We start from the raw sequence: 15,082 nt of genomic DNA, 5'->3' as shown, positions 1-15,082 counted from the left end.
TTGGCTTGGCTCCAGAGGGCAGTACCAGAGCAAGGAGAGGACTTAGAAAGGGGAAGCTTTTTGCTCAATATGAAGCAAAACTTCCCAATATGGAGAGCTTCCCAGCAGTGGAATAGGCTGTCTTGAGAGGCAGGGAAATCCTCATCAATGGAGATCTTCAAGAGAAAGGCTGAGGAATAACTTTTCTGAGATCTTGTAGAGAGGACTGCCTTTTAGTACAACGGAGACAAGATGAGGCAGCCTGTTGGATAGAATGCTGGACTTGGACTCAAGAAGACCCGAGTTCAAACCCTGCCTCAGACATTTACTAGCTATGTGACTCTGGACAAGTTACTTAGCCACTGCCAGTCTCAGTTTTCTCACCAATAAAACAGGGAGGATAAATAGTACTTACTTCATAGGGTTGTTGGGAAGATCAGATTAGATCATGTATGCCAAATGCTTTGCAAAACCTTCAAGTGCTTCATAAATGCTAGCTATTATGATTATTAGGACCTCTGTGTTCCTTTCTAACTCTGAGTAACTCTGGAATGACTTGAGATCTTCACTGGCATTTGGAATTCCAGCCCTTCCCAGGGGCATAGTCTTTGCTTCTTGAATCATCTCCAGAAGAATTTCATGGGTGTGGAGAGCTTACCTCACTAGTATAGTGTGGGCAAAGTTGGTCCTTAGTTCAGCTTAAAAACAAGAAAGTTCATTTCTGAGCTCATATTATAGCACACTTTTTTTTTAAACATTTACCTTCTGTCTTAGAATCAATACTAAAGGGGGCAGCTGGATAACTGTAGCTCAGTGGATTGAGAGCCAGGCCTAGAGACGGGCGGTCCTAGGTTCAAATCTGGCCTCAGATACTTCCCAGCTGTGTGACCCTGGGCAAGTCACTTGGCCCCCATTGCCTGGCCCATACCACTCTTCTGCCTTGGAGTCAATACATAGTATTGACTCCAAGATGGAAGGTAAGGGTTTAAAAAAAAAAGAATACTAAATATCAATTCCAAGGCAGAAAAGCAATAAGGGCTAGACAGTGGAGGTTAAATAAATGACTTGCCCAGGGTCACACAGCTAGGTCATATAGCAAACTTGTTATCTCCTTCCCCCTAACAAAAATGTACATTGATGCTGAGCCAAGGCATCGGAGCCAGATCATTAGGAAATCATTATTCCTATCAAATTATAGCTTAGGAAAGCGAGACCAGTACCAAGTCGTGACTGAAGAGTCAGACTGAGAAAGAGAAGCATTGGAAGTAGCATGTCATGGGGGATAGGGTTGAAGCTAGGAAGATTTGGGTTCAAATTCTGCCTCTGATACTTACCAGCTGTATGATTTTAGGAAAGTCACTAAACTCCTCAAAGTTTCCATTTCTTCATCTGGAAGGAAATGGCAGGCTACTCCAGTGTCTCTGCCAAGAAAAGCCCAATGAGAGTTGAACACAACTGAAACAACTGAACAACAAAAATCCCCTCTCCTTGTTATGTACAAAATGTTCCACCTATTTCAGTCCCTTCTCACCAGGCTATTTGAATAGCTAGGACACCTCCACCCCCACAGATAGGTCTCCCAGATAAGGTATCTCAGGATTAGGATACTCTGTGATCTTTATGCACTCAAGAGATGTTGCTCAGAGGCCCCACCAAACATGGCTACTTTTCCTGCTAAGCTCAGCCAGGAGACACAACAAAATAAATGCATTTAATGGAAATCTCATACTAAGAAATGTAGTAATAGAACATTCTTCCCATAAACTGGAGGCATACTCTGGCTCAAATACACACACACAAACATACATCAGTGGAAAGGATGCATGTGAATGGGAACACACATGCAGAATGGGGCACATGCCTCTGATTAGATTACTAACTATGATTAGAATACTAACTACACCCCACTGGGGACTCCATTGGAGAAAGAGTTGTTTTTGCCATTTTTGGTTTTTTAGCTTATAGTCCAGAGGTTAAGCTTTAAAAGCCCTTTGGTAAAGAAGGAATGTCCTCATAAACCTGTAAAGGATAATTTTAGTGTTGTGACTTAAAATCTAAATTTAATTGGTCACCAGGGAAAATCCCAAATAATAAAATACCCAAGTCAGCTGGAAATTTTATGGTGATTTAATTGATATAGTGGAGGAGATTAAGAAGAAGGAAGAAGGAAAAAGAGTAGGATTTCTCCCGTCTGGCTAGTACCGGGCAGGAAGATTAAGAGATCTAGAAAGTAAGGGTTTGGAATGTGAAGGAGGAAGGAATCAGCCTGAACTCCAAAAAGGGCTCAGCCAAGATGCCTGAACCTGAATCAGCACAAGGGCAAACTCACTGCCAAACCCAGACAAATAGATGCCACCACACCAAGATGACGGAACGCTTAGCATGCTGCCAGCCAGAGTTGCCTCTCCAGGGAAAGAGAGCGAAGAGAGCCAGTGATGTATCTCATATAGACGATTTTACATCACTTTTCTGCGTCTCATCTGTACCAATGTTAGCTTAGCTTGACTTAGGTCAGCCCAGGGGTCTGTCCGCTTTTTCTGCACATGTTTGTTGAAGGCCATTTCCTCAGATAATTAAATCTTTGAGTATGATGCAGGCATCCTGATCTTGTTAAACTGAGTAGGGTGGAAAAATATAGAGTTCCCAAGACTTGATTCTGTTAAACCAAGTATCTCCATTGTTATTGATCAGGAAATACCTAAATCAAATCTTTTAAAGTATGGTTTGAGTAGGGTGGAGTAGTTTTAAAATTCACATACCCAAAGAAGGAAATATCTATCTATTATAAAAATTAAAATTAATATACAATATTTAAAATATTATATTTTATAGTATTTATTAGTAATCACTAGAAGTAACAAAATAAAACCACATGCCCATGGCAAATCTACCTCTTCAAACAGCCCACTCCACCATTGTCCTGACCCAGGAAGGAAAGAGAGCTAGCCACGGAAGACCACCCTATTTATCCCCTGTCTACATCAGCACATAGTGACAGGAAGTCAGTGGGCTCCTGGGAAATGTAGTTCAAAGGCATGAGATTTCCAATTATGCACTATGTCTCTCTCTCTCTCTACATATATATATGTCTATATTGTTGTTCAATCATATCCAGTTCTTTGTGACCCTATTTGGGGTTTTCTTGTTAAAGATACTGGAATGGTTTGCTATTACTGTCTCCAATTCATTTTACACATGAGGAAACTGAGGTAAACAGGGTTAAGTGACTTGCCCAGGATCACACAGCTCAAACACACAGTGTTTGAGGCTAAATTTGAACTCATGAAGATGAATGTTCCTGATTCCAAGCCTAGTTCTCTATTCATTGCCACCTAGCAGCATACACACACACAGAGCAAGAGAGATATGTATGGATGTAGCCATGTATAATTTGAAAACAGGTCTTCCTGAGAGGTAAAACAAATGTCAGGTTTTGAGCCAATCTCCTTGCATAGCCTCCTAAGAGATCTCCCCCCCACCCCAGTCTTTCTTCTCCCACTTTAAGTTCTATTCTTTCCACAACTACAAAAAAACTTCTGAGTGAGTAGATCTAATTAAGTTGTTCCCCTTTGAAAAAGCCTTGGGTTCTCTACTACAGCCTCATGGCAGCATGCTGTAATGGAAGGAAGGCTAGATTTGAAGTTAAAGGATCTAGTTTCTAATCCTGGATGTTTGATACCTTAGAGAAGGTGATGATCTTCTTGGGGGGACCCCACGCATCTCAATTTTGATGAAATACAGTCTAAAATTTAAGGCATTCAATCTTACACTTCAAGCCTTTCCCTGACATTTTCGTGACTTCTACTTTCCCACTAAATTGAACTGTTTGTGGGTTCCCTATCTTGTCCTGCCTTCTCCTTTCATACCTTTGTCTCCCATATCTAGTCTAGCACCTGCTCCTCCATCACATAATCCCAAGGAAGTTGTTGTTTATTGGTTTTCAGTTGTGTCCATCTCTTTGTGACCCTATTTGGATTTTGTTCATGGGTCATATCTCGCTGCTAAATTATAAATCCCTTTAAGGAAAAAGTCTATTTTTTTGTTTGTTTTAGCTCTGTATAATACATACTTGGCTCACTATCCCATTCTGTTGGGGTTTTTTTTAAATCCTTACCTTCCATCTTAGAATCAATACTGTGTATTGGTTCCAAGGCAGAAGAGTGGTAAGGGCTAGGCAATGGGGGTCAAGTGACTTGCCCAGGGTCACACCGCTGGGAAGTGTCTGAGGCCAGATTTGAACCTAGGACCACCCATCTCTAGGCCTGGCTTTCAATCCACTGAGTCACCTAGCTGCCTCTCAATTAGTATTTATAAATGGAAATTTACCAAATGACATAAAAAGATCCTAAGTATAACAGCTTCACAACCTGAGAGCCCACTAACTCTTCAGTCCTTGTGGAGAATGGACTTAGATATAAAGTGATTGCCATGAATGTTCCTCCTCCTAAGTTCACATCTGGCCCAGAGAAGTCTTTTCCTTGCTTGCAGGACCAGGTATTTCTGCTACGGAGCCAACCTACTGCTGGATTTAATTATTATATATTTAATATATTGCTATATAATATGTAAAATATTTTCCATATAAGTATTTTTAATACATATATTATCAGCTCATTCCTCAGGTCTAGTTCTTCATTGGGTTGGCTGCTATGGTTACCACCAGGATATCATGTTGCTGGGCCAATGGCGGCTCTTCCAACCTTTTGGAGCTCACCAAATCCTCATCCCGTCTGTATTTGGAGTATCTCCAATACTCACTGACCTAAGATCAGGAAAGAATAAATGTAACAGAATCAGAAAAACCAATAGGACCATGGCCCCACAGGTGAGAGTGACCCTTCCCCAGGGGCTCACAGCAGATCTTCTATCTTCTCACTTGAGAGCCATCAGAGAAGGAGAAGAGATTTCATCTGTTCAAGCCCTTTGTATCCTCACTCAGCTCTGGCACAGCCACCATACTGAAACAGCTTTAGATTACCTCCAGGAGCTAACAGGAATCCTGAATGAGGAAGGGAAAGATTTCCCCATCACCATCTTTCCCATCACACATTTCCTGAAGGAGGCGCCATCAATGTTGCACGTGGATTGGCAGAGCATACTGTGGCAGCTGGGTGGTGCTATAGTGCACAGAGTACAGGGTCTGGAGTCTTCCTGAGTTCAAATATGGCCTCAGGCACGTACAAGTCATTTGATCTCAGTTTCCTCATCTGTAAAATGAATTGGAGAAGGAAATGGCAAACCATTCCAGTGTTTGTGCCAAGAAAAACCCAAATGAGGTCATGAAGAGTCAAACATGACCAAAACAACAACACAAAATATATTCTACGCAGACTGGGCCCTTATTAGCCAGACTTTTCCATTAGGTCTGTATCTCCAACAGCTGATACATTTTATATCTGATTAGGCAGCCTTGCACATATACTCCTTAATGGATGGTTATTGCATTGATTGATGGCATTAGCCTGAACTCCATCTCTTCAACTTTATGCCTTAGATGGAAGATTTCTTTCATGGGCTCACGTGGTTTTTGTTTTTTTTTTCTACAGAGCTCAAGGCACCTTACAGATGCCCTCATTCATCGGAGGAAGTACCTTATTCCTTTCATACAGAGGCAAAAATCGATGCTCTTGAAAAGAGAATAATCCTAAAGGAAAAATGACTAGTTTTGGGAAAGGGGGCCAAACTCTCCCAGATGGTCCAAACCTACTAGCCACATTGCTTCTACTTCTCCTGGCCCCCTACGGACTCTTATTTTCCATAGAGGGGAGATTCAGGTTGTGATGCAGAAAATGAATTGAATATTTAATAGTGAGGAGCAGGGACACAGGTAACCCAAAGGTCCTTTTCTTGTACATATTGTGAATCTTAAAACTGCTCAGACTCTACCTTAGAACATTTGGTTAAGGCTATTCCCTTATTGTAACAAATGAAAGTACTTGATCAGGAATGTATTGGAAATTTTAACATTACTCCACCCATACTTAGGCATACCTTAGGGGAAGATAAAGTTGTAAAATTCCTTATGGAACAATGAAAAAGTCCCTAACTCATACTTATAGTAAAACTAGAACCTTAAGCTAGGTCTATTTTTAGATCTAATACAAAAGGGTGCTAAGTACCTATAAAGGTTAAATTAATCACCAAAAGGTCAAGCAACTTACAAAAGGCAAGCTTAACAAGAGGTGTGAAGTTTTAGTCTACCCAGAGAAGGTAAGAACTAAAGAGTGGTGAGAACTAAGAATGGGCAGTCCTGGGAAAAGTGTCTACTGTGATTGGTAGAATGTGAAAATTTAGGGGAGGTGACACAAGAGAAAATTTTCTTTGAAAGGAAGGTGCTTGCAGTGGAATTTTTTAGTTGGAGTTCGTAGTTGGAGATGGAGGTCGGAGGTTTGGAGTTTTGCTTGGGACAGATCTTGTGGTGAGTAATTAAAGACTGACTAGTCTCTCTTAAGGCTCAGGCCTAGGCCATTTGGCCTAGGTCCTTCATACTATTTTCTCTTATTCTCTCTCTCTCCCCCTTTCCTTAATTCCTTCATTTGTATTAATTAAAATCTCCATAAAACCCAGCTGACTTGGGTAGTTTCATATTTGGGAATTTTTCCCATGTCAACCACTTATTTTTTATTTAAATCAATTAAATTATCTTTACAGTTTTGGCAATTCACAGTCTTGAAATCTACATTTTCACGGTTACAATATCCAATCCATATGTAGTTGTAGTATTTGAGAGTTGGAGGGTACCTAACATGGCCATCTAGTCCAGTTCATACACAAAAGAAATTCTCCCTAAATAGACCTAATATTCATCATCTATTCTCTGCTTGGAGACCTCAAAGGAGAAGGAGCCCATTAGCTCTCTAGGTAGCCCATTTCACTTTTGGGCAATTCTCATGGTTAGGAGATTTTTCCTGATATCAAAACTAAATTATCCTCCTTGCAAACCCCCACCCATGGCTACTCCTGGTTCAGTCTTCTGAGATCAAACAGGGCCTGTCTAATTCTCTTCCATATGGCTGCCTTTCATTCTTTTTTTTTTTAACCCTTACCTTCCATCTTAGAATTGATATTGTATATCTAAAGCAGAAGAGCAGTAAGGCCTAGGCAATGGGGTTAAGTGACTTGCCCAGGGTCACATAGCTAGGAAGTATCCAAGGTCAGTTTTGAACCCAAGACCTGTCTCCTGGTTCTCTATCCACTGAGCTACCCAACTACACCAGAGACTACCTTTTCCTAAACTTAAGAGACAGCTAAGTAGTACAGGCAGTGAGTAGAGTGCTCAGCCTGGAGTCAGGAAAATTTGAGTTCAAATCTAGCCTCAGACATATTATTTATGACCCTGAGCAAGTCACTTAACCTCTTTTTGCTTCTGTTTCAAACTCATCTATAAAACAGGGATAATAATAGCACCTACTTCTGTGTTGTTAAGGGGATCAAATGAGATCATAATAGAAAAAGTGCTCAGCACAGTGCCAGGCACCTAGCAAGCACTCTATAAATGTTAGCCCTTATAATTATTATTAATCACCATAATAATAACTCCCAATTATTGAGCTCTCAAGATTGTGAAGCACTTTTCTCAGAGCAATCCTGTGAGGTCAAACATAAAAATGTATCTCTGAGATTCATCCATTTAGACTGTGTATAGAGACCTGGTTGCATAGACTTGTTTGCAGGTTGCTTCCCTCAGCAGAATTAGAGCTTGAGGGCACAAGCAGTGTTTGCACCTTATCTGGAATCCCAGCTCTTAGCACAGTGCCTGGCACCTGGCAAGCCATAAATGTACATAAAATGCTGGTTGATTGATTGAATACATAATACATATAGCTAGTGTGTAGCCAGATAAATGAAACTATACATAAGAATGTGTCATGGACTCCTTTTGGCAGTGTGGTAAAGTCCATGAACTCTTTTCCAGAATGTTTTTATAGTCGTAAAATGAAATGCATAAGATTGCAAAGGAAAACCAATTCTATTAAAATCAGTCTCAAGCTATTTTAAAAATAAGTTCAAGAACAAGACATACACACGTGCATGTACTTGTGCATTCATATATGTGGATATATGTACATGTATTATCTATATGATCATCATCCAATCTGCACTGACCCTTCGTGGGTGTTCTGTGTGGCTCTATTCTAGGCCTTCTTCCAGAAGTGGGCTTAACCTGGGATCCTTGAACTTGTTTTGAAAAAAAAATTAATGACTGAAATTCAATATAATTGGTTTCCTTTTTATATATTTAAAAACATTATTTTGGGGGCAGCTGGGTAGCTTGGTGGATTGAGAGCCAGGCCTAGAGATGGGCGGTCCTAGGTTCAAATCTGGCCTCAGACACTTCCTAGCTGTGTGACCCTGGGCAAGTCACTTGACCCCCCTTGCCTAGCCCTTACCACTCTTCTGCCTTGGAGCCAATACACAGGATTGATTCTAAGATGGAAGATGATGGATTATAAAATAATAATAATAGATAAAAACATTATTTTGAGAACTGGTCTGTAGTCTTTACCAGACTGTCAGAGGGGTTCATGACACAAAATAGTGTTAAAAGACCCTTGTTCATATACTTCCTCTCTTTGGTGAGCTCATCTGCTTCCATTGCTTCAATGATCATAACAATTCAAATGATTCTTAAATTCTCAAATATTCAGCCCAAACTTCTGTGGGAACCCTCATCCCCTCTTGCCAGCAGCCTGAAGAATATCTCTACGTGGATGATCCAGCAGCAGCAATACACTTTTTGAGCAGAGGGACTCTCTTGTTTGTTTTTATTCCTGTCGCTAGTGATTACCTCAGCACCTGACGCGTGGAAAGCACTTAAATCTCCGAGTCTGTGTCTAGATAGAGAGAGAGAGAGAGACAGAGACAGAGAGATAGAAAGATAGACAGAGAGATAGACAGAAAGATAGATACCCAGACAAATAGATTGACAGATAGACAGACAGATAGATGGATAGACAGACAGACAAATAGAGATGGATAGATTGACAGATAGACAGACAGATAGATGGATAGACAGAGAGATAGAAAGATAGACAAATAGATAGATAGATAGATAGATAGATAGATAGATAGATAGATAGATAGATAGAAAGATAGATACACTGAGAAATAGATGGATAGACAGACATAGCTAGAGAGATAGACAGATAGATGGATAAATAGGATAAATAGAGATGGATAGACAGACATAGATAAATAGATACACATACATATATATGTTTTTATATATCTATCTATCTTCAACATCTTAATCAATCTATGAAAATGAGCCACAGCATCACCAAGTATGCGAAGCTGTGTTTCATAGAAGGGTTACTGCCCTGTACTTCACACAATCATAAATATATTGCTGGGAAGGAAGTTAGAGGCCACGTGTCCAACCTCCTCTATGCATTATACAGACAAGAGAACCAAGAAAACTGAGGCCCAGGGAGGTGGTGACTTGTTTAAAGTCTCACAGTTAGGGAGTATAACAGGGAAAATTAGAACCCAGCTCCTCTGACTCCAGAATCGGTGGGGTTTTTTGTTTGTTTGTTTTTCTGCAATGGAAGCTGGGCTTTTCGTTGATCAATAAGTATTAAGCACCTGCTATGTGCCAGGAATACAAAAAGAGGCAAAAGACAGCCCCTGCCCTCAAGAAGCTTACACTCTAATGGGGGAGACAATATGCAAACAAATATATACAAAGCAAGCTATATACACGGGATAATCGGGAGTAATTTACAGAGGGAAGGCATTAGAATTAGGACGGGTCCAGAAAGGTTTCCTGCAGAAAGTAGCATTTTGGCAGGGACTTAAAGGAAGCCAGGAGTTGAGGGGGAAGAAGAGTCCAGACGGGAAAATCAGAGGGAATGCCCAGACTGGAATCTGGATGGGGTGTCTTGCTCCTGGAACAACCAGAAGAATATATGAGGATGTGAGGTGTAAGACCCTTGGAAGGGTGGATGTGGGGCTAGGTAAAAAGGGCTTTAAATCCTAAACACTTTGTATTCTCTCAGCAGTCCGAGTCCCAAATAGAGAGGACTCATGAAACTCTGGGAACTGAGTATTTCTCTTCGTTTAATATCCGATTAGGCAACTAGAGTTCCAGAGAGCTTATTTCCATGAAGAATTGTTTGGGAGATGCCTGCCTTTGCACTCTCTCTGCCCACACCGCCCCGATCCTTTAGAAGGTTCTTTGCTGACTGGTCCTTCTTTCTGGCTGACGGTGATACACTTCCCTCCTCCCCCATCAACCAAAAAGAAGCAAAAACTGGGACGATGGCGATGGGGAAAATGTGCTCATGCTTCCAGCAGTTGGCTGCTGCGCTGCAGCGGAGATTCTTTGCTTAGTGACTTAGAAAAGATAAATCACAGAACCGCTCTCAAATGTGGCCCAGGCCAAGTCCCAGAGCTGTCTGGCACGCCGGCAGAAGGGACAAACCTCAGCCAACCACAGCTGCTCCTTCCCCCACCGCACCCAGGAAAGTCTCCATCCTTTCTCTCTGCCCACAAACCAATTTGAGCTTCTTGCCAGAGTAAGGACTACAAGGTTAGATTTTGAAGATGCTCAGTGCCAGGATGGTTTCTCTTCAGATGCCATACCAGTGGATTTGGGAGTGTGCCGGGCACAGTTCTGGTGACCCACACCCTACAGATGGCTTAACCAGATAACTGGGTTCTGCTATAACTCCCCCCGGAAATGGGGAGCATCACGGTGAGCGGTGCATGAGGCCACCTTCTGGCTGGGAGCTGTGTCTACCTAGTGAAAAGTGCAGTACAGATTTAACCAATAATCCAGTTTTCCAGATCCATAGAGCACTCCCTGAATGTGAACTCCCTTCTAACTTCCTGGAATTACCAAGGAGAGTTCATTAAAGAAGCACTTCTAGCTTTGTCATTTTGTCATGTTCAAATCTGACCTCAGACACTTGACCCTGGATGAATCGCTTAACCCTGCTGGCCTCAGTTTCCTCAGCTATAAAATGAGTGAGAGAGGTAAATGGCAAACCACCCCAATATCTTTGCTAAGAAAACCCCAAACTGAAAACAACTCAACAACTATCCAACTGAACTGGGACTTGGTTTAGGCGTATATCATAAGGGAACAAATAGTTTCAGGTTGGCTAAATTCCTGGATTGGGATATATATAATAACAGCTTTTTTTTTTTTCCAGATAAACAGAGGCCCAGAAAATCCTGTGAAGTTATTTTTCTGCAGGTCCCAAGTCCTCAGACACAAAATCCAGTACATTTTCCATGATTCCCTGAGGCCCCACCTAGGTACTTTGAACAAAATAGTACTCCTTGCTGGTCAAAAACCAAAGCCCTCCAGGAGACAGGAGTTTACATTTTTTCCCCCTTATCTACAAGATTACTCTGATTGGAGGCAATGATAACAAAAGTGGGAGAACTGAAGAGAAAGTCAAGAAGAATTATACTTAAGATACTACATACTTCTGGCCCCAGAGACCCTCCAGATCCTAGGAGAATGGGTCCTTCTTTAGGCCTTAGAGATCCTAGTGGATCTCCTCCTCTTTTCAAAAAGCTGTTCGGAAAAACAACATTGAAAGGCCTCAGAATGGAATGATGGATGAGAAGTGCATGATGAGTCATTCATTTTTAGACTGGATCAATTGCATGATTTCCTTTTATTTAAATATACTTCTTTGTTATAGGGGAGGTTAGGTCATTGGGAAATTAAAAAGACATCAATAAAGTATTTTTTGTGTGGAAGACTTTCTTATATACCTTAAATCTGTGAAAGAGTAGTCAAAACCCTCTTACCCTGCTTGAGCAGAGCAATCAATCAAATGTTAGTGTATTAAGTACTAAGCACTAGATGGTTTATATGCCAGGGACACAAAGACAAAAATAAAACAGGTCCCTGCCTTCAAGAAGATACCATCTACTAGAGAGATGATGTGTACTTTTGTTGTTCAGTTGTTTCACTCATGTCTATGATCCCATTTGAGATTTTCTTGGTAAAGATACTGGAGTGGTTTTTCATTTCTTTCTCCAGTTCACTTTACAGATGAGGAAACTGAGGGCAAAGAATCTTAAGTGACTTGCCCACAGTCATGCAGCTAGAAAGTATTGTTTAGAAAATTTATCACACTAATACAGAACTCCAAGCTAAATAATGGGTTTATTGAGAGGAGACCCACCTCACAATAAAGCCAGACCCTGGTCCCATTAGAACCAGAGACCCCAAGCCTTAGAAAATGGCCTTTTTTTATGGAGAGAAATCTTATGACATCGTGACAGTGAAACAAAAAAAATTAAAAATGCTCATATCTTTCACAAAGGCAGTTCTTAATTAGTGATGCAAGTGCTGATTAAGCTAGTGAACTCAAAAGAGGATCACTTTGAGTGGTAACTTAAGTCCATTATTATTGCTGACCTTTCAAAGGCCTTTGCACTCTAGATGTCTTTTACTGACAATATTAGGAGTCAGAAGTTTGTAGAAACAAGAGTGGCCCTCCTCCTGTGTGACCATCTTGAGCTTGCACCCAAAGCAGGCCTCTGCCTCTTTACCCAAGGCAACCCCTCACTTCTTCCCTGACCATCTGGAGCTTGCACCCAACAGTGTGATGGGCTTGGTAGTAGCTTATGGTTATAGGCTTAAAGTCAAAAGATGTAAACAAGATTTGAACGTTTTTAGCAAATATCACTTTGACTTCTAACTCAAAACTAATGATTGTATTATTTTAATATTACTATAATCATCAAAGAGGGTAGGGGGTTTCACACTCACAGAATGAGACTTGTAAAAATAGACTTGAATCCAGGACTTCAATCCCCACAAGCCTTTGCTCCACTTCCTCAAAATGCTTTGTAATCTCACTGAATTCTCACCTGGGCTGGGATGGAGAAGGGGTATTTAACCTGATTGGAAAGGCTTTTGCCGGCTTTTCCTGTTTCCACTTGCAAGCAGACTGGGCTCTTTTCATAATGTAGGTGAGGGTGTCTAGGCCCTGTGCTTTCTTATCCTGTATTTTCTTTAATCCTTAATCTTCAATAAACCTCTAAAAATACAATACTCCTTGAAGAGAGAAACTGATTTCTACCTGCTTCAGTTTCCCCTAAATTTTAATCTTTACAGGCTGGATTTGAAGTCAGGAACATAAGTCCTCCTGCCTGACACACTATCTATCCACTTCACCACTTAGCTGCCTCCAACATGCGCATATAATGATATACTAAAAATTTATTAAAAATGAATACAAGGTCATTTTTAGGTTGGGGGGCACTAGCTGCTGGGAGATCAGTTAAGGCCTCAGGAACAATTTTCTTTGTAAAGATAGTTTATTTTATTAATTTCATGTGACAACTTTGTTTTATGAAACCCCAAGTTTACCTTTATTTCATGGGAACTTGCCATCAAAAAACTCCCAGACTGACCCTTGTCCCAGACTGAACACTAAGTCATCAAGCACCCATTAACCACCCTGAATAGGAGTAATAGAGATAGTACCCCTATTTTTTATTTCTTTTTTATTTGAGTCTCTCCCAGTTACCCTAGCACTGTTGGCAAACCTATAGCACATGTGCCAGAGTGGGCTGCTCCCCTCTCCCTCTCCACCATGCCTACGAACATTTCTCAAATCATCCACCCCTCTGCCCAGCAGCCCAATGGGAGTGCTTCCTCCCTCCCCTGTCTAGGGTAAAGTGGGGGACTCACATGTGTCATGAAGGTGCAGTTTAGGCTCTCAGTCTCTAAAAGGTTTGCCATTCCTGCTCTAGAGTTAGACTACAACCTCTTTCCCAAATCCCTATGAAATTGGTCAGATGTTCTTCCTTTTCTATACTCCCTAAAGTGTATATAAGACTCCAAGTTCTTTACTTTGATGGAAATTCCAATTTCTCAGGATGGTGATTTCCATTCCTGGTGACATTGCTTCCAGAGTCTCAGAGCTTAGTTTAGTGTGATATTGGTACAGTGTGTGCCATAAGAACTCTGCCTCCCTTGTCCCAATTAAAGACTTGTTCTTTTGTAGCTCCTCTGGTGGTTCTGTGTTTTTCCAGGTTGAGGAATGTAATCACAGATTTCCAAAGTTATATGATTCAAATTGTTTCCTTTCCCCTTTTCAGAGCTGGCAGGTTATCCCCATGATCACACAAAACAGAGGAACAAAATTTCTAACCATGCCAGCTGTGGACTCTAGATTCCCCCCAACCTCAGGCTAAAACCAAAACCAAAACCAAAACTGACCGCCACGTCACCCTTTGGGCACAGCACCTCGAAGAGCAGGAACATAGTGTGGATGCCCTGCCTTCCTCTACCTTTCATCCCTCTCCATGATTGCTGAGTTTACTGAATGGTTCTCTTGGTTTTCTCATCTTTGGATGATTATGTACCCCTAAGCCCATAAGGGGGGAGATGAGATGAGTCTCCTGCAGTTAATACATCCTTGGGAGGCCTTTTTGGAGGTCACTTGCCCTCTTTGGGCCTCTGTTCCCTCAACTATAAGTAGAATGTACCATAGTTCCATAATCCATGGGCATTGACCTGCCCAAGTGTGGCTCCAAGAAGACTATGAGGCAATGTATTCCTTGTCTGATGTGTTGGTTCTCCCCCCACCCTTTAAAAATCTGTTGATACAAGGGTTGGCTCTCCGAGGGAGCACAAGGATAAATCCAGAAAAGTGGGTTATGTGAAACGCTTGGCCCAGTGCCTGGTATGTACTTATGTCTTTCAGACTGATAGAATTTTTGGGACCCCATTTGGGGTTTTCTTATCAAAGATACTGGAGTGCTTTGCCATTTCCTTCTCTGGCTTATTTTACAAATGAGGAACTGAAGCAAATGGGTTAAGTGACTTGCCCAGAATCACACAGCTATTTAACCTCAGGAAGAGGTCCTCCTGACTACTCTCTCCACTTTCCACCTAGAAGTACTAGTAGGTGCTTAATAAATGCTTGCTTCTCTCTCACCGTTATGTAGCATTTGAGGTAGGATTGGAACTCTGCTCTTCTTGACTCCCAGGACAGATTCTATCCATTGTGCCACCTTCTCCATTGTGCCACCTCCTTTAGAGTTGGAAGGGGCCTCAAGCATTATCTAATCCACCTGCATTTTACAGGAAGGACATTCATCTTTAGAGAGACTGGGTGACTCCCCT

At 41.4% G+C, this 15,082-nt stretch overlaps 1 protein-coding gene across 2 annotated transcripts in view; it reads right to left on the bottom strand.

The window, feature by feature from the left end:
- Positions 1–1,294: 1,294 nt before the first annotated feature.
- Positions 1,295–15,082, bottom strand: part of RNF14 (ring finger protein 14) — a 62,397-nt gene continuing 48,609 nt past the window's right edge. The window contains exon 8 of one of the 2 annotated variants that reach the window (XM_056811426.1): positions 1,295–1,400. In XM_056811426.1, coding sequence (XP_056667404.1) covers positions 1,310–1,400 — 91 coding nt within the window. In that variant the 3' untranslated portion in view covers positions 1,295–1,309. Of the gene's footprint in view, positions 1,401–4,557; positions 5,187–15,082 lie in introns of those variants that run through there. The other variant, XM_056811431.1, reaches the window with a different exon arrangement.

Source organism: Monodelphis domestica, chromosome 1 (genome assembly GCF_027887165.1).
Source record: "Monodelphis domestica isolate mMonDom1 chromosome 1, mMonDom1.pri, whole genome shotgun sequence".
Lineage (NCBI taxonomy): Eukaryota > Metazoa > Chordata > Mammalia > Didelphimorphia > Didelphidae > Monodelphis > Monodelphis domestica.
This window is presented reverse-complemented; position numbering and strand designations above follow the sequence as displayed.